Source organism: Onthophagus taurus, chromosome 5 (assembly GCF_036711975.1).
Source record: "Onthophagus taurus isolate NC chromosome 5, IU_Otau_3.0, whole genome shotgun sequence".
NCBI classification, from domain to species: Eukaryota; Metazoa; Arthropoda; class Insecta; order Coleoptera; family Scarabaeidae; genus Onthophagus; species Onthophagus taurus.
In genome coordinates this window covers 4,580,906-4,600,825 of record NC_091970.1, presented here as the reverse complement: position 1 = coordinate 4,600,825, position 19,920 = coordinate 4,580,906, and the positions used below count along the sequence as shown (strand labels likewise).

The 19,920-nt window shown below is 32.2% G+C and overlaps 2 protein-coding genes across 5 annotated transcripts in view; one reads left to right on the top strand and one right to left on the bottom strand.

Annotated features, from left to right (window-relative positions):
• Window positions 1-730: 730 nt before the first annotated feature.
• LOC111426678 (general transcription factor 3C polypeptide 1) overlaps window positions 731-19,920 on the bottom strand; it is a 22,687-nt gene continuing 3,497 nt past the window's right edge. For 2 of the 4 annotated variants that reach the window (XM_023061307.2, XM_071195629.1), the window contains exons 2-7: window positions 11,154-11,553; window positions 10,100-11,101; window positions 9,818-10,034; window positions 7,084-9,434; window positions 3,522-5,783; window positions 731-3,469 (exon numbers count right to left, since the gene is read on the bottom strand). In XM_023061307.2, the coding sequence (XP_022917075.2) occupies window positions 3,348-3,469; window positions 3,522-5,783; window positions 7,084-9,434; window positions 9,818-10,034; window positions 10,100-11,101; window positions 11,154-11,547 (6,348 nt within the window). In that variant the 5' untranslated portion in view covers window positions 11,548-11,553 and the 3' untranslated portion in view covers window positions 731-3,347. Of the gene's footprint in view, window positions 3,470-3,521; window positions 5,784-7,083; window positions 9,435-9,817; window positions 10,035-10,099; window positions 11,102-11,153; window positions 11,554-11,827; window positions 12,049-14,653; window positions 14,747-19,920 lie in introns of those variants that run through there. The other 2 variants (XM_071195630.1, XM_071195628.1) reach the window with 2 other exon arrangements.
• LOC111426679 (suppressor of cytokine signaling 2-like) overlaps window positions 12,961-19,920 on the top strand; it is a 16,847-nt gene continuing 9,887 nt past the window's right edge. The window contains exon 1 of the mRNA XM_071195636.1: window positions 12,961-13,292. The gene's annotated coding sequence lies outside the window, so the exon portion shown is untranslated. The remainder of the gene's footprint in view (window positions 13,293-19,920) is intronic.

Genomic DNA, 19,920 nt, shown 5'->3' with positions numbered 1-19,920 from the left:
TATTTACTTCAATAATTAGTTAAGGATCATTAATTCTTATTTAATTCTATGTAAATTTCCGAGAGATTCAATTCTCCGGTTTTGAAACTTAGTTTTGAAAGGGGCGTTAACGTTAACTCAAATCGACGGGGAGTAAACCTTCCGGGAATTCATTTCCACCATATTTAAAGGGAAACGTTTCAACACCTGGGCTACAATCAAGATGCGTCCAAGATATTTAACACATTATTAATTATATTAATTCCATTTTTCCGACTTAATTCGATTCGAAGAATTCTTTTTGCGTTCGATTTCCTCAATGAATGAACGAATCGCGTTGGCATTTTCATTTAAAATTCTCAACGGCGTTCTCGGTAAATTTAACGCCAACCAATTCACGAATATAGCGCACTTCCTGGAGATCTAGTTGTAAAACAACCCAGCTGCCGTTGTAGTTGTGTCGGTAATAGGAAGAGAATTTCACGAAGTCCAGTTTTATAATCGGACGATCTAAATTGGTTTTAAACGTGGTGTACGGTTACGTGTGGGCGTTTCGTGCTTTTCCTCATTCATTAACTTCAATTTCACTCATTGTTGTGGTTCTATGAAATATTAATTAATTCCAATTCATTCACAAAAAAAACTTATTTTTATTAAATATTATTTGATTGGAGGAATTATGAGGTTACTTGTCATTCTTTTTTTATAATTACTAACATTAAAACGATAAAATTAATAAAACTAAAAGAAATATTTTAATTTATTAATTTATTTTATTTTGTTATTTTAATTATAATACACATTTAAATCACACTCATTAATTTATTTATAATAATCATACATTAAATCATAACTTTACACTTAATTTTAATGTTATTATTTTTTATGTCGCATATTTGCATAAGGTTGACACATTTTAGTCAACCTAATTTTATAAACATTTATTTTTCTTAATTATTTATAACTTATTTCAGCGATTACAATCGTAATTTCCCGTTAAATTAATACACGTAAGTATCAAAACTTCATTTAATTAGGTACCAAATAAAACAATTTTTTTTAAGTTATGTTTATTTATTAAAATAATATCGATTTAAATTAACAAAAGATCTCATAGCCGACAAAGGATCTACTTTATTATCAATTTATTGTTGATATAGTTAATACCCGTCGAAATTAATTCTAAGAAAATGTTAATCTGAAAGGATTCAAGTACTACTCGGAAACGGTTTATTTTCGAGAAGAGAATCGGTAAATAACGCAACAACGAAGCGACGACACACGCAACGGCAACAAAAAAAGGTTACCACCTCGCAAAGCAATCCTTTTTGGGGCCGCCGTCCCGTCGAGAACGAATTGTAATTGCTTTTGATTTATAAACGTGAAACCGTTTTTCTCGGAACCTCTCAAAACTCTTTTATTGATTCTTTTTTTTTAGAAAATCCAAAAATTATTTCTACTTATATAAGTTTGAAATCACTCGTTTTCAATTTATCAAGTAACGTGTAATGGATGTCTCGGAGGGAGATTTCTTTAGGAACTCGTTCAAGTAATCATTTTCGCAACATAATAGCGAAATTGTTTACGTTTTTTTAAGCTCCTTTAAAATCCTTTTTAGACTTTCCGTTGCGGAGTCCTTTGTGTAACGTAATAAGACAGCTTTTGTTGGAGAAAAAAGGAAAGGTTCGATATCTTTGTGCTGTGAAGCTTTTGATATCATGTTGAGATCGTTTCAATAAAATTAGTTAATAAATAAAGTTAATTATTATTTTTAAAATTTAAAATAAGAAATAAAATCACAGAAAAAAAACTAAAATTTCCCCCAAAAATGGCGCTTTTTTATTTAAATTTTTTTTAAATCAAGTTCTTTTCATTTCTCGGTATTTTAAACAGTAAGAAAGAGCCGAATTCGAAAAATGTCACCGTTCGCATTAATTAGCACCGTTTTGTTGTACCGGATCCTTCCGAGAAATCCTTTTTCACCTCCTCGAGTTCGATCTCATTTTTCGTTTGGTTTAAAAAAGGATGGCTTTTACACCACGGTGTTGGTGTCGGAGAAGGAAGAACGCGCATCGTACGTTATGTATACGTATTCACCTGCCATTATTTTATCTGTAACTCGTCGTCTTTGCTCAAGATGATTGATGATCTTGGTAGAAAGATTTTCGTAGAATTTAACGGCCCCCGAGACAACACCGTCTGACATCTCGACGTATTTCTCGGAAAATATATTTAAGATATTCGTTTATAAAAAATGATTTTGAAATTTTAAATTTTAAAAATTTAAATTTAGAACATGTATGGTAACCGTAAAAAAATAAAAACGAAAAAAAATTGTGGTTAAACGAAGACCACCGGGGATTTTCTTGTGTACCTCGAAACGATCTTATTCTTCTCCATGTGCAATTGTGAGTTGACTTCGGGGAACTTTAACAATAGTTTTAACGTCTGAAAGGGGATATTGTTAGAGAAATGTTCACAATACAATGCGGGGCTTGCTACCGGAATAAAATTGAATAGATCGGGTGCTTTTATTTTTGAGGTTGGTAAATTGGAACGTTGTTCATGTTTGTTTGCAGTATTTTTGATGTAAAATAACGATTTTTTATTCAAGTGTTGTGTGGTTAGTTTACTTTCCAAGAGTCAAATGAACGATATTATCTAATAACGCCGAGGTCGCTTGCGGGCGAGGCAGTGGAGTAGCTTCCAAAAGCAAACCTGATTGAGGTACAAACCTAATTCATAATGTATCAGTACCAACGCCTCGCCCGTAAGCGACCTCGGCGAAGTGTAAATAAACGATTTCTTATTCAAATGCTGTAAATAACCATGAAAATGAGGTTAAGATGAATCTGTCAAATTTGACGTTTATAATTGGAAGTTATAATGTTATAAAACGTTCGGGTGTAAAGAAGTTATTGAAGATTCTAATTAAATATCATTTTAAACTTTTCTTTTTAATTAGGTAATAAAACGTTAAATCAATTTAAAAAAATGGGAAAATTAATAAATTTTAGTAGTTATAAACTATTTACCCCATCTAGTGGTAACCACTTAATTAAATAAATTTGTCAGTTACTTACTTTCTAAGTCAATCAAATTTTACAAAAAAATAAGTGTTATTGAATCCCATCAAAATACGTTTTAAAAATTACTTATTTCAATTGATTTTAGGTCGAAAGAAGTGATTTTTTCCATCGAAATTAGTCAAAGAAGCATCGAGAACATAACCTCACTATTTATAGTGTCATTTTGAAATTGAACTTTTTTTTAGGTTGGAAATTATGTCAAAATTACATTCAATATTATTTTGGGATAAATAAAAGTATTTAATTAAAAAAATTTAAATAACTTATTACTATATCTTATTAATAAGTCTCAAAAGGTTCTTTTAAATCTTGATTCGAAGTAAAAGCGCCTAGTTTTGTGACGGCCAAAACGTTCATTTCGATGTAAACATCATCAAAATGATCCAAACAATTCGCCCTCACTAAAAAAATGAAATTTTAATTAGAATAAACGTTTAAGAAGAAATCTTTTACCTGAATTAACTTCATAAGGATTCGAATCCAACGTAACAACCTTTTTAACATTTTCGTAACACTTTATTTCCAAACAATCAAAAATCTCTAAATACTCCAACAAAACGTAGATATCAACGGGTTTTAAGAAATTAAATCGCTTACATAACGATGGAAAAGTAACGACGGGGTTTGAGATGCAAAACGAACAAATCGCTAATAACCAGTCGATTAAAACTTGGGTGTTTAGAGCCCCATTCAGTTTTAACCAAGGAAATAATTTCAATTTATTTTTTTGTGGGTTATCCCCTTGCAGATCAATCGTCCAATCATTTTTATATTTATCATGAACGAATCGAAACGATTTAACACCAAATCTATGAATAACTCCTAAATTCATTAATCGATCAATAATTTTTGATACATTTTCGCCGAAATTCGCTTTTAATTCCTCCCCAGTTACTCCTAAACATTCTTTCGACTCAATAAAATTTATAATCTTATAATTTTCAAATTCATTTTGATCAAATTGAGTTAAAACGCATTCTTTTTGGGCGATTTTTTCGATTTTGACAAGTTGATTGAGGTTATGTTGGATAGAATCGATTTTTTCGCGATTTTTGAAACAAAAATCGAATGAAATTTGGGGATTCATCGTTAAAAAGTGTTTACTAAGCCGTTCTAAGCGATCGTCCTCATCTTCGAGTTCGGGAAATAACCCCTTTGTCAATAAGAAGGTTAAATCTGACATTTTCTCATTTACCTTGTCAAAATCGTCGTTTTTAATCGACTTGGAGAGTTGGTCTAAATTAATTAGCGTGTTATCGTCTTCTTTTAATAAAGATAAATTGGTTTCGTCGGTTTTATTAAGATCGTTTTCGACGTGTTTTTTTGAAATTAATCTTTTGTAGCGTGAATATAACTCTTTGATTAAGTAATCGTGGTTTGTTATCCCCGGGTCTAAAATGAACTGTTTGTCGTCGATTTTTATGTTGACTTTGGTGGTTGTTAGCGTTTGGAGTTCGCTAAATCCGATACCGAATCCTTCTTGGTACGAATTTAAGTCGAATTTTCGATTGTTTGCCGATTTAATCAACGAATCCAACACTGAGTACGCTTCTAAATAGATTTTTTCGTTAAATTTCGTGACTTGTTTGTATGAGTATAAATAAGAACTTTGCAGGATAGTTTCTGTGTTAAATAATTTGGTTTTTCTCGAAAATGAAATTGATGTTTTGATTAAGTTGTGTTCGCGCAAGCTTGAAACAGCCTTCCTTAGAATTTCTTCCGAATAATTTTGATAAACCTTATCTAAATCGTCGCGAATTATTTTTATTGTATTATCCACTTTAATTCCTATTGAAGCGTGTATCACCGATTTAACCGTATCAATAAGAACATCATCTTTATTATTAACTTCATCGTACAAAGCGGATTGCCCCAATTTGGGCTCAAAAAAAACAGTCCTATTCAAATCGAAATCCTCCAAGTAATCAACATAACCTATATCATCCAAAATCTTTTTACTCTCAATGTTTTTTTTCTCAAACGAATCGACGCAATAAGCCACCAAATAGATTAAAGCGATGTGTAAATGTTCTTGAGGAATCATTTCTGATTTCGATTTCATTATTTTCTCTTTTAATTTAGAAAAGTATTTTCGAACGAAATGGTCCGCTTCTAAGTTCACGATGTTGGAATCATTTTCGGAGGCGTTAAATTTATAAAATTTTCTTAACCGACAGTTATAAGCGGTTGATGTTTTTTTGTAGTTTTTGGGGCACAATCGATGCATTAAATCCCTAATCACGGTAAAAGCGATAAATCTCTTCTTAAACCCGGGGAATAAGTAATTAATCGCGTAACTAATAATAACCAGCGTGTTATCTTCGTGCTCCGTAAACCTCGATCGCGTAAACAACCCAGAACTCTTAATCGAAGAATCTAAATCGTCGATTCTTTTGATTTTTTTAACTGGCGGGCGCGGTTTAATCTTTCTTATGATCATGTTCTTCTTGGAAATTTTATTTTTAATTTTTCCCCCGCAATTCTTGTTGTTACTCGTTTTTAAATTTATTTTCGATTTATTTACTTGTAGCTGCTTTAATTTATTGATCGTTTTCAGCTTAATTGAGGCCTTATCGAGCTGTTTTTTCCGGACACCTATAGGTTTGGTTGGTGGTAAATCGAAACGGGTTTCTTTTAAAACCGTCGATCCCACCCAGTTTTTTTTAACAAACATCCAAGAGTTTGAATCAAATCCGCAAGCACCTCTTCCGTCACCTTAGAAATAAATTTGTTATAATAAAATAAACTTCATTAGAACTTAAATTTATCTTGTCATTTTAAACGTCATTCAAGATTCAAGGTCATTAAAAAAATTATTTTAGTTTTATTTTTATGATAAAATTTGGAATTAATAAAGTTCTTTTAAATTAATTCTTATTTAGATAAAAATTTCGATTGAAACGGGTTTTATTTATTAAATATTAAAAAAAAAATTTATTTATTTAATTTATTTTAAAGTCCCTAGATTTACAAAGTACCGCGGTTTGGCGCCATTTTGGCTCGAAAGTCAAGCGGGAAATTTAAAACTACAAACCAAAACATTACGCCAAATTATCTTTCTTTTTTTCTCGTGGTACTCTGAAGAGTCGAAAGTCCACAAGTCAACAAGACTGCAATATTTTTGTAAATAAGTGGTGAGATGCAGTGACAAGCTGTCAAACCACCATTTTGGCTCGAAAACGGGCTTCATGAACCGCGGTACTTTGTAAATCTAGGGACTTTAATTTATTTGTAATTTAAACACCATCTAGCGGTAATCACCCTAATTAAATAAGTTTGACAGTTAATCAATTACTTTCCAAGTTAACCAAATTGTACAAGAAAATAAGTGTTATTGAAGCGAAAATCCCATCAAAATACGTTTCTGACTACCCAAATCGCTTATTTAAATTGATTTTAGGTCGCTTAAAGTGATTTTTTCCATCGAAAACAATCAAAGAAGAATCGAGAACATAACCTCACTTTTTACAGTGTCACTTTGAAATGATTTTAAGGAAATTATGAGCTTTGAGAAGTGAGGATCTCTAATTAATCATAAATTTGCAATGTACATCCACCGATTACGTTTTTATGAAAAAAGTAAAAATAAGTGTTATTGACCCGAAAAATGGATCTAATCTCTTTTGAGTACCCAAATTATTAATTTAAAACAATTTTTGGTTCCACGAAGCGAGCGTTTTCCCCGAAATTAATCAAACGTAAATTGAGAACATAACCTAAGTTTTTTATAGCATCGCTTTGAAATGATTTTAATCACGTTTGAATTTATCCCATCTAGCGGTAATCGTGACAATTAAAAAAAATTGACAGTTTAACCCACCGATTAATTTCTTCGTAAATTAATCAACTTTTATTAAAAACAAGGTGTTATTGACCCGAAAAATTTATCAAACTCCGTTTTTGAGTTCTCAAACAACTTATTTAAACGATTTTAGGTTGTTTGAATTAATTTTTTAGTCAGAGAAAAATTGAGAACATAACCTAACTTTTTTCTGTCAATAATTTTTTAACTCACCCGGGATATATCCAACATCATCTCGCTCCACCTCCTCGATAGTTTTAAGCCTACATGCTTGAATCATCTCGGGAATGCTGTGAATTCGGTGCAAGGTGATCGTTTGATGCAACAAACTATATCTATTTCCTAATCGTGTTCTTAAACAAATATTCCAAACTTTGTTCCAATAATTTTCGACGTCCTCCTCAGTCTCTAAATAAAACGTTATTTTCGGGTACTCTTTTTGCGTGACTTGGTGATACCCAGGGTTTGAAGACGTCGTATCAAAAATGATGGCATTTTTATTTAAATAGATGTATTGGTGCTCTTTATTTCGGGTGCGTTGTTCCCCGAATTGCAATAATCCTTGGTAGCAAAGTAACTGAAGGGATTCGTAAAGGCTAAAGATGTGTTTGCGGCGGTGAAAACACGCGTTTCTTAATTTAACGGGAATTTGGGAGATGAGGAGGTAACGTTTGATGGGATGATTTAGGAGTTGGAGTAATTCGGGGATTACATAAACGATGTTGAAGAGTTTCGTGAAAATGTTTAATGGGAGTCGAAATAGAACATCCATAAATAACATCCAACCGTTTTTGCGGTCGTGGTATTTAGGTGGGGGTGGGATAAACATTTTCCAAGAAATCTCGCTTTGATATAAATCGCAATTTTCTAGGTTGTTTTCAACGATGAATTTTGGTAAATCTTTTTCGGGGATTTTTTCACCTCTATATAAATAAGTTAAATAAAAAATGAATTCATGAAATAGTTTTAATCGGCAATTTTTGGGTAAAAACCCGTAATATTTCCCCACATTATTATTCTTTTTGTATTTTGGGTTACCAACGATTTCATTTTCGTTGCATACATTCGATTTAATCCCTTTTTGGGTGATTTCCCCTTTTTTGTGAGTATTGTAATTCAAAAATGGCATTTTCATTTGGTCGCAAACCGAGTCTAAAATCATTTCGTACTGAACTCGGGGTAACCAAATTATTTTTTTCGATTTAATCGAGTCGTTCTTTCTCAAAATTAATTTTGAAGCGCGAATAAAGCCCTCTTCAATTAGTTTCTCTAATAGTCTATTAAATGTTTTGACGTCAATTGTTCCGACTAAGCCCTTTTCTAATTCAATCTTTTTGATGTCGTTTTTTAGTATGGAATCGTCTGTGATTATTTTTTTTTTATTGACGGCCTCTAAAATGTAATTAATCCTTTGTAAAGCTCGCTGCGAAAACGTTTTATTGAAATATTTATCGCCAGTGGGGAGTTTTTGACTCATTTTAGAAAATATTTTGATTATTTCGATTTGGTTCTTCTTATCAATCGAGTAATTCACCAAAATCGTCTCCCCATAAAACTTTTCTACCTGAAAGTTCTTATTGAGCTCATTAAAATAGCCCCGGTTAAACTCCTTTAAACTTTTCGCATCATTTTCAACAAAAACATCTTTTAATTCTACCTCATTTAAACAATTTTTATCAATTATTTCAACATTTTCTTCCCCCCTCTTATTTTCCTCAACATTTTTGGCAAAATCCTCATTTTTTAAAAATTTCAAATTCTCATTTTCAAACTCATTTATTAACTGATCTTTAAAATCTTTCACCTCCTCATACCTTTTTCCACAAAATTCCTCATTTTCAAAGTTTTCAATCAAAGATACATCATCAACATCGATTTCGTTGATTTTTTCATCCCCAAATTTTTCATAAACGTCTTTATCAAGAACGAATTCATCAACTTTTTTAATAAAATCCCTAAGATCGATATCGAAAATCGACAAATAATTAATTAAAATTTTAATTGAAGCTTTATTTTTGTGACCCTCCAAAAATATTTGCCTCTTTTTGACACGGTTATCTTTAATTTTCTTTTCCACCAAATTATAATCGATTAAAACCTCATTTTTATCGACTCTATAAACATCTTGGAAACTGTTAAAGCTCTCCTCATTAAAACTCTTTTCCCTCGTCTCTAAATTTAAATTCGCCTCAATTTTCTTGATGATTCCGTTTTGAATCGACGTTTTCATATCGAAATGACCGTGCTCATTCTTTAAAATCCTCTCCATCTTTACCTTTTCATCTTCCAAGGAATTGATTTGATAAAAATCTTCCCGGAATCGAACGTTGTATTTATTCTCGCGTAATTGTTTGCGATGTTTTTTTATAAATTCGTACTCCCCGCTTAATTTTGTTAAATTTTCTTGCGTATTATCTCCAACAAATTCATTTTCTTGGTTATTTCTTAAAAAAATTTTGTCAACTTCGAGAATTTCGGATAAAAAGTTTAAGGTTTCTTCGCTTTGTGTGGTTTTGGTAACGGATTTTTCGGGGTTTGTTGGTTTTTTGCGGTAACTATAATATCTGTTAAAAAAATTATCGATTTAGCGCCATCTATTAAAATCTATTACCACTAAAAATATATTTTTTTAGTTTTTATTCGTTGTTAAGTTATGCTGAAGGAAATTTTGATCCGAATTCATCAAGAAATATGTATTGTACAAAATAAAATTGTTTAAAAAAGAACTAATTTGTAGTAACATCAAGCAACTGCCTCGGCCGCAAGCGGCCTCAGTACAACACTAGCATAAAATCGTTTATCTTCATTTCGCCGAGATTGCTTCCAGGCGAGGCGTTGGAACTGTTTATACTAGCTTTACGTTGATATAATTACATAATCCGTGCCTCGCCCGCAAAGCGACCTGGGCAATGTGCGGATTAAACGATAAAAACTGAAATGAACTTACCTTAAAACCCGATGAAATCCCAACTCCGCATTCTTACCATATACCATATTTTCCTTTTCCATCGCCTTCAAAATCAGCCTAGAAACGTAAGTATCCAACCCAAGTTTAATAGAAATTTGATTTTGCGTTAATCCCTCCTCACCACTTTCATAAATCACGTCATAAATTTGGTGGTAACATGATTTGTTATAAAAACCTTCACATAAAGGCTCCTCATCTAACCGCAAAAAAAACATTTGTTTAACAATTTTAAATTAAATTTTTTTAAATTTTTATTGTTACCAGAAGATTCATCTTTTTGCGCATCATCTTTCCCAATTTCTTTTAAAACATTTGAAACGTTAACGTGGGGATCACTTAATTGAATCACCTTTAATTTTTTTTCTTGGTGTTTCCCCATCCACTCTTTTTTCGTTGCGTTCGGATAAATCTCGCGATAATTAATATTTAAATTCGTGTTAATAAACGTTCTAACATCGCTGGCTTTAAGCATTTTGCTGATGGCGTTTTGCCAGATATCGCCGTAAATCGCCCTTAACTCAACGTATTCCATCATCAAATTAGGCTTCTTTTTTAACATTTCAACAATTTGCTCTATGAATAATAACTTTTTCGTTTTAAAATGGAAATAAAACCGGGTTAAATGGAATAATAACCCGATTGTGTGCGAAGTTAATTTATTCGTTTTTTGGTAACACAATTGTTGTTTCGTAATTAAGTTGTTTTTTAATAAAACTTTTCTTAAATAATACATTATTTTGCTATCCCCGAATTGGTGGAGAGAGGTGTTTCCGGTTGAGGATTCACCCAATTTTCGAGATCTCCCAATTCTTTCTAACAAAGAGTATTGTTGGTTAAATAATTTCGTTATTGATTTAGTTTCGTTTAATCCCAAAGCTTCGTTCCTTAAATTTTGGTCCGCCACAATAACCAATTTATTCCCCAAACTCTCAGCTTCTTTTAAAATTAATTTCTTAATTTTTTCTGAGACTAAAATTCTTGAATTGAAAGTGGCGCAACTCCCATAAATGTCTAATTGGGCTGAGACATCATCCGAGAGTGGGCTAAAAGGGTAAATATCTTCTGGGACGTTTTCAACATCGCATAAATGCCCAGAGACTACATCAACGTATTGGAATCGATTGAAAATGATTAATTTCCCTCTCTCTTCAGGGAGTTCGTAGAATTCTAATTGATTACTTCGCTTTATTTGGTCCCAAATTAATTTGCGGGAATTTTCCGGGACGATTATACCCATAACAATCGATAACCTCAACCATAAAGCTACATCAAAAAATAATTAGACCCAAAATTTAAGAATTAAGAATTAATTAACCTTCCAAAGTAATCCCATCCAATCCCTCCAAAGCGATTTCATCAAAAACGATGCTAATTAAGTCATTTTTGGTAAAAACATCACTCCTCCAACGAGTTTTAATCAAACAATCATCAATTTTCTCCTCCTCAACAACCTGAACATCATCATTCTCCTCGTTTATCTTTTTAGCATCACCTTCATCAACGAGTAACATCTCCTCCAACTTTCTTTTGGTAACCTTCGAGGTTTTACTCGATTTAATCGCTTCAAAATCATCTTTTTCTTTTATTTTAGGACCCTTTCGTTTCTTAACTTTTTTTAAATCTTCCAAATCGGAGTCGGAATTTTCATTTTGTACTTTTGACTTCTTTCTTAAGCGCTTTTTGGATGTTGATGTTGAAGGTTGATCCATTTCGGGCTAAAATAAAAATAAATTTAAATTTGGTTGGAAATGATTTCTGGGAAGTGATTTATTCGATGTAACTCATAAGCATGGAAAATCAAGTATTTAGGAGGAAGGGGAGGTGAAGAAAACGAAACGATTGTTCTTTTGATATTCTGAGAAATGGGGCATCATTAAAAATACACGACGGTATAACCGCGCCGTGTAATGATCTCTAAGAATCAAAGAAAGGAAACCTTTATTTTCTCAGAATGATAATTTACATACGATTAAAAAAAAATTTTTTTACCGTATTTATCAATAACATCCAAAACGATCCTTTTAAAGATAAATTAATCAACCGGTTTATTTATAGACAACATCTCTTTTTATGGCTGTTTTATTAGTCACCACACAACCTTAACATCATCGGGAATGTGTAGGTTTTTCTTTAACGCAGAGAGACAGATTGTCTCTGTTTACAAGGTGATTTCATTATGTTTCATCATGTTTCATTATAACTAATAACCCTAATAACATCTAAATAACATCTGATTATTTACCCCAATTAAATAACACGTTTGACAGTTTAAAAACAGCCCAAACTACTTAAGTTTTATTGAAAAAAAAGTGTTATTCAAACAAAATACGTTTTTGAGTATCATTTATCTATTTAAAACAAGTTTAGGTCGAAAGAAGCGATTCTTACATAACCTCACTTTTATAACGTCACTTGAAGTGATTTTAAGAAAATTATTAGGTCTATACTGGTCTATACGTATTATGACTCCGCGCTTTTACGCACTTACAACTGCTTGACACTGGATAAATTTGTAAGAAACATTGATTAAAAATAATTTTCATCGTTAATAACAACATTTTCCCATAGAATTGGAGCTAAAAATTAAAAGTGTTCTAAAAAAACGATGAAAATGAGGTTAAAAATGAATCTGTCAAAATTTGACGTTTATAATTGGATATTATAAAGTGTTCGTTGTAAAGAAGTTGTTGCATTTTTAATTATTATTTTGAAGTTTTTTAATTAATAAAACGTAAAATCACCTATTATTAAAAATGGTAAAATTAATACCTAAATCTTTAAAATTATAATCAATTAACCCCATCTAGCGGTAACGACCCACATTAATAATAAATTTGACTGTTTAAATCTTCCTAAGTTAATTAAGTTTTATGAAAAAAGTAAGTGTTATTGACCCGAAAAATTGATCTAAATAAATTTTTGAGTACCCATATTATTAATTTAAAACAATTTTAGGTTCCATGAAGCGATTTTTTTCCCCGAAATTAATCAAAGAATAATCAAGAACATAACCTCACTTATTATAGCGTCAGTTCGAAGTCATTTTAAGAAAATCATGATTTATTATAACGAAATTAAGATAAGTCGATAATTTTAATTCATTAATTCAAAAATTTATAAATTCAAGGTCAAAGTAAATTGACAATTTATATTTTATTAACATTCACCCCATCTAGCGGAATACTCGTTAATTAAGTAAATTTGACAGTTTAAACCCGCCGGTTAATTTTTCCTAAATTAATCAAATTTTACACATAAATATGTAGGTGTTATAGACCTAAAAAAATATCAAAATACGCTTTTGAGTATCCAAATTATCTAGTTTAAACGATTTTAGATCGCATGAGGTGATTTTTTACACCCAAAGAAGAATAGGGAACATAACCTCACTTTTTATCCTGTTTAAATGAAGATTTAAATTGGTGAAGTGGTGATGTATTGAAATAAAAAGAAGGTAAGTCGATTAATTATATTCTAGTTTCGTTGCCTTCAATTAGTTTTGTTAAATTTGCAATCATTACATTTAAAAAAATTAATTTATTATGTCATTAAAAAAGTTTGCTTACTCAAAATATATTAAATTAAACTTTAAAAAAAATTTGCATATTTTAAAGTTTAAATTTGTAATAGAATCATGTATTCCTAGAAAATCCATTACACCAGAATTCTAAAAATTGATTCTCCCGAGAAAATCTAATTTAGTTGAAAACTATTTTTAAAAGGTCAAATGAGACAACTTCTTTTTAATATCTATATCTTTCCGTTCAATTGGAAATGAACGTTTTCGCACACTACCAAATCAAATAAGTGAATTCCAAGAAAAATTAATTGGCTTTTAATACTCTTAACTGAGCAAAACCCAGAGCTTGGTAATTTCGCGAACTAATCGAGAACCGCGTTTTCTTAGAAAAACTTCTTGGTACAGCTGGTTTTGCAATCGTAAAATCGCACGCTACATCTGTTGGCTCGAGAGATTCGCGCACAATTTAAAAATCTCCATCTTCTCCGTGAATGCTCATTAACCTTCCTTTCTATCTACCAATCTCCGTCCTTTGCATGCTAAATCGCGCCTTTTCATCTATTCCGGGAGATTTTCTAAAAGATTTCCGGTAAACGGTGAAATAAGGTAACCTAACGGTTTTCGCAAAGAAGAAACGAACGATGTAAATTGCGCGTTTGAGAGAGAAAATTTTCTTTTTTTTAAACGCTCGCTTAGAGTGTGTGTATTAACCTCAATGTCATCCAGGGGAATGAATACATAAAACATGTGTGCTCGCGAATTCTCCGAACACGTCGTTATGTGGTCGTAATTAGCATACACGACGATGGTAAAAATAACGAAAAGGCCGGATTGTGGAAGCGAGCAATTCCAGTAGCCAAGGACTTTTTGCCATTCCATTGATAATGAAAGGAAAAATTATTTTTACCTGGAAAACGATTGCGACACAATGTGCTTATTATTTTTTGTGTTGTATACATAACAGGTGTATTTATGTATTTAAACTTGGTATTTTAATGAAGATATAAATAATTGCAAATTTCTGCAAGGTATTTTTTTAAAAATGGGGTCATTGAAAATTCATTAATTGAATGAGTAATTATATAAAAGGACTAAATTTAATAAGTCGAATTGAATGTTACGAATGTTTGTAGTGGACGGAGATGAGCTTCCAGGAAATTGATTAATTAGTACAGCCAATTTGCAGGGTATCTCGTTATATAGCAACAAATCAAATTTCCCAACTAAATGCCTCGTTAATTAGGAAAACCCACTCAATTTAACTCTATTTACAATCTCGTATAAACTAAACTTACATCAAAAAGAGGCGGTCGCTTGGTGTACCATGGATTAAGAGATTGAAGCCAAAGTCGCTTGCGGCCGAGGCAGTAGCTTACTGTTGCCACAAATTAAGGAATAGAAGTCGAGGTCATTTGCGGCCGAGGTAGTAGCTTGGTGTTACCACGAATTAAAGAATTGAAGCCGAGGTCGCTTGCGGCCGAGGCAGTAGCTTGGCCACTTCTATCTTTAATATTGATATATCAAATCAAACGTATTGTCCGCAACATAATTATATGCTTGGTTTACTTTCCAAGACATCAAATGATATCATCAAAATTCTCCAGGGTCGCTTGCGGGCAGCTTTAGAACACTTCAGCGCCTCGCCTACAAGCGACCTCGGCGAAGTGCAGATAATCGATTTCTTGTTCAAGTATTGTACATCTAAAAGTGCATCATGATTTTACGAATATACTTTATATATATGGTTCTAAGGTCTTAATGTTAAAAGTATAAAAGCTGAAATAAAACAAAAACTAGAAACTTCTGGGTCGAATCATCATTTTTACTCTAGTACTTGTGATTAAAATTATGCCACGACTTACAGAAATACCTATATATCATCACGTTCGATATAGAAAGTCATTTATTTTCACTATGCCGAGGTCGCCTGCGGGCGAGCCGCTACAATCTTCCAAAGCAGACGATTTCGTGACGTTTCCTCGCCCGCAAGCGACCTCGGCGAAATGAAAATACATTTTTATTCAAAATGATATCAACCAATATCGCCACAATTTAATTATATTGAAGTAATTAAAAAAGCAATTTTTTCGTAAAATTCTGAGTAAATCATTTCACGGTATCACCACATTAATTTTTCATTACGATCGTTTTCGTCCTCCTAAGAATTAGGAGGAGCATGTTTGTTGCATCGAATTCTATGAAGACATTCAGTCATATTGAGGATTCCAAGAAACACAACCCGTTCCAATTACTCGAATCGTTACGATTATTTTATAATTTACACTCATCAAGTGTTAAGGCAATTTCTTATGTAATGCTCCCATTTTTATTATTTTTTTATGAATTGCTTTTATTTCTTTTTTATAACTGCCATAAACATTTTACAGCTTTTGAGACAATGTAAAATTTGCAATTTTTTAATTTAATTTTTTTTTGAGTTAAACGGAAATCCAGGTGGTGTTTCTTTGAAAATAAAGTTTAAAAGTGAACAGCTGGGTTATTCTATGGAGTATTACGTAAACAGTAACGTAAAAAAGAAAATGTTTGCCGCGGTGTTCCTTTGTGGGTTTGTTAACGTATTTTTGGTTAACCCCCTTCTTTCCCGAACCGAATACAACCGACAAAACCGCTTTATTGTTTGCTTTTCCTAGAACACAAATTTCACCGTTAAAGCCCCACTTTTTTATTTCAATGCTTCTTTTATTTTTTTATGTAATTCAAATTTATTAATGACCCATTATTGATGGTGTTTCTAAAACAACAACACGGACAACAACAAAAAAAAAAAGAAACAAAGCGATAAGTTGTCGATTCGTCGAAACGGGTTAACGAACCAGAAAACGAACGAGAGAATGCAAGGCACGTTATTTAAATTGTTTCTTAGTAGAGCGCGGTTTAGATCTAACTGTCACGCTAACAGAATCAGAACAATGAATGTTCTATGTAAAGAGTTAACAACAAAAAATTGATTCAAACGGAAATAGAATATTATAATAATAGGAAGTTAAAGTCGACGATAACGAAATAAGGATAACAACGAAAAAGGTTTATTTATGGAAATGAAAATGTTATCTTGTAATTCTAGGAAGCGAATTCGAAATGTAACTTGCGATGTTATTGTTTATTAAACAATGAATAATACGAAATGTTTAATTCTAATAAAAATGTTCTTGGAATTACACGTGTCGCTATTGAACTTGGAATTAAAGTTGTGGAATTAATAGAAAAGTTGAAAAAAAAGAGATCGTTATGTTCTCAGAAAAAGAAAAAGGTCTCAACAACCAAGCAAACAAAGCCATTTAAATAAATTACATGGAAATGCATTGCGGTTACGATAAACTTTAAAAATTTAAAACGGTTTTTCGATATTCAACTGCATTCGGAGATGATATTAAAAAAGTACAAAAAATTAATAAAAAAACAAACTCCAAAGTTTCTAGTTTTAGTTTTATTTCAGATTATTTACTTTTAACATTAAGTTATTAACACTACATATAATAAGTCGCTTATCCTCACTTCGCCAAGGTCGCTTGCGGACAAGGCGCTAGAATACTCGAAAATTCACGATTTCGTGATAATATATTAAATCCAGCGCCTTGCCCGCAAGCGACCTCAGCGATTTGAGGCGAAATCGTTCCTTTTGCTTCTTTGTAAAAGTACACAGTCTCTTACAAGAACACGTTTGTGGTGCTGAATTTTATACATCAATACAAAGTTGTCAGTTTTAGATGATTATAACGCCTCGCCCGCAAGCGGCCTCGGCAGAATGAAGAAAAACGATTTCTTGTTCAAGTGTAATAAATGACTTTATGGACGCATTGTATAGATATAGTGATTTTTATTTAATGATAAAAGTGCAAAATCAGAAATAAAGTTTTATTTCTATTAACAGCAATCGTGGAAGCCTACGAACGATATCGTGGTACAATGGAAAAGACAAACTAACTCCATTAAAGTAAGCGAGAATCTAAATAAGAAAATGCTTCATGGTTGGATGAGTACTTAACCATCTAACTAATCGGTCTTTCTAAAACTTTTTTAAATCTAAATCTCGTTTTATAAAAAAAATCAATTTGTGAGGAATGATGACGTCAAGACACCGAATCTGAGAATGCGCAAATTCACGCAAACGAAATTTCAGGAACTACCAAAATAGACTGCACCCCCCTCTTCACCCTCTGATCCCGAAACGACACAGTACCAAGAATCGTCCAGGTTTATATTTGCTTTTACTACCCAGACTATTGACGCCGAATGTTAACTGCTCTCGGGCACGTTGTTGGATTCGTGCCAAGAGATCGTCGCGACGCTACGTGACGTCATAGCAACGTAGTACCTACTCGTCCGAGACGTAAGCTAAAAATCGATGATTAAAAATAGGCCGGGTTCGAATATCTTAAATGAAAAAGGGTGGAAGAAAAGTTTATGTTGATGATGATTAAAACGGTTTCTTAGAATAAATAGGTATTCGTGAGACGACGTCGTACGCTATTAATCCGTTCTGGGAACGTGACCCGCGGGGCCTTCGTTTCGTGGAAGTGACCCAGTAAACTAAATATAAACGACGACGTAACAGTCCTTTTCTTATGACGACAACGAAAAACAAAAAATGACGGTTCTTTCATATCATTTTCGCCAAATTAAATTGGATGTATCAACTAAAAATATTTCAAAGGCTAAGATGTTTTTCTCTCTGAGATGTGTTTTTCTGTGTCGTGCAGTGTTGACAACAAGCTTCATGTTATAAATATATCTTGCTACTAAATATTTTGGTAACATAACTAAAATTTTTCTCAACAATAATTAATTAAGGTAATAACCGCTTTAATTTTGATATTTTCTTAATTATTATAAAAAGTTCTTTAAAATGAGTCCAAACATGACAGGGTTTAGTATAGATAAAATGGTTTACTTTCACGTCGCCGAGGTCGCTTGCGGCCGAGGCAATAGTTATGTAATTACATTAACGTAAAGTTAGTATAAAGTATCAACTCTAGCATCTCGCCCGCAAGCAACCTCGATGATATACGATATTATTGTTTATTTGTTATCTTGGAAAGTGAACTAACAAGGAGACATCGCAGTTGACTCTTCACCAATTTTGATGAATTTTTTTATGGTGAATCTATATTGAATATAAGTAAGTTCCTCCAGAGCTTTTGATCGAATGGCCCTTCTAAAGGGAGTTATTAATTTTTTAAAGTTACGATTTTTGAGAGTTGTTTTTATAAGCTATAAAGCGAAGACATATTACGTATCTATCCGTAGTTTATTGAATGAATGCCGCGCTCCTGTGCAGAAAGCCCAGGATCGGGATTCGGATGTTGCAATTTTTTTTTTGTTTTAATTATTTATTGTAATACTCCTAATCTATTGTTTTATTTATATCAATATATACGTAATTATATTTATAATATATAATTGTAATTTTTTAATTACGTTATTATTATCACTATTTGGAATTTTTTAAAACGTGTTATGAGGTTTTGTTAAAAGGAATTATTAAAAAATTCCAAATAGTGATAATAATAACGTAATTAAAAAATTACAATTATATATTATAAATATAATTACGTATATATTGATATATATAAAACAATAGATTAGGAGTATTACAATAAATAATTAAAACAAAAAAAAAAAATGAAACATCCGCCGAATCCCGATCCTGGGCTTTCTGCACAGGAGCGCGGCCATTCATTCACTGCACTACTAACAGATACGTAAGGCGTCTTCGTCTTTACAGCTTATAACAACAACTCTCAAAAATCGTAACTTAAAAAATTAATAACTCCCTTTAGAAGGGCCATTCGATCAAAACCTCTGGGGGAACTTACTTATATTCAATATAGATTCACCATAAAAAAATTCATCAAAATTGGTGAAGAGTCAACTGCGATGTCTCCTTGTAAGTGCATAGGATTTTAATTTATCTTCACTTCGCCGAGGTCGCTTGCGGCCGAGGCGGTAGTTCTGCTAGTTTCTATCAGCTTTACGATGACATCATTATACATGTATAATTATGTATATATCAAGCGCCTCGCCTGCAAGCGACCTCGGCGAAGTAAGAATAAATGGTTTTTCATTCAAGTGTTGTACGTTTGGTTTATTTTCGAAGACTTCAAATGAATATTATTTATTATCGCCGAGGTAGCTTGCGGGCGAGGTGCTAGAGTTAATAATTTATACAAGCTTGTCGTCTAATATCACCTAATATCGCCGAGGCGCTAGAATTGATAGTTCAGTTCATTTCAGTTTTACGTTAATATAATTACATACCCACTGCCTCGGCCGCAAGCGACCTCGGCGATGTGAATATGAACGATTTTATCTATTATCGCCGAAGCTGCTTGCAGACGAGGTGCTGGAAGCGATTGCTTATACCAGTTTTACGTTGATATAGTTGCATATCCACAGCCTCGCCCGCAAGCGACCTCGACGAAGTAAGTGACAATAAATTAAAATGTTGTGTGTTTGTTTATATGCTTTACATCGATATAATTACAAATCAAATGCCTCGGCTTAACTATAACATATGTTGCGGTATAAAGTCAAGGTCACT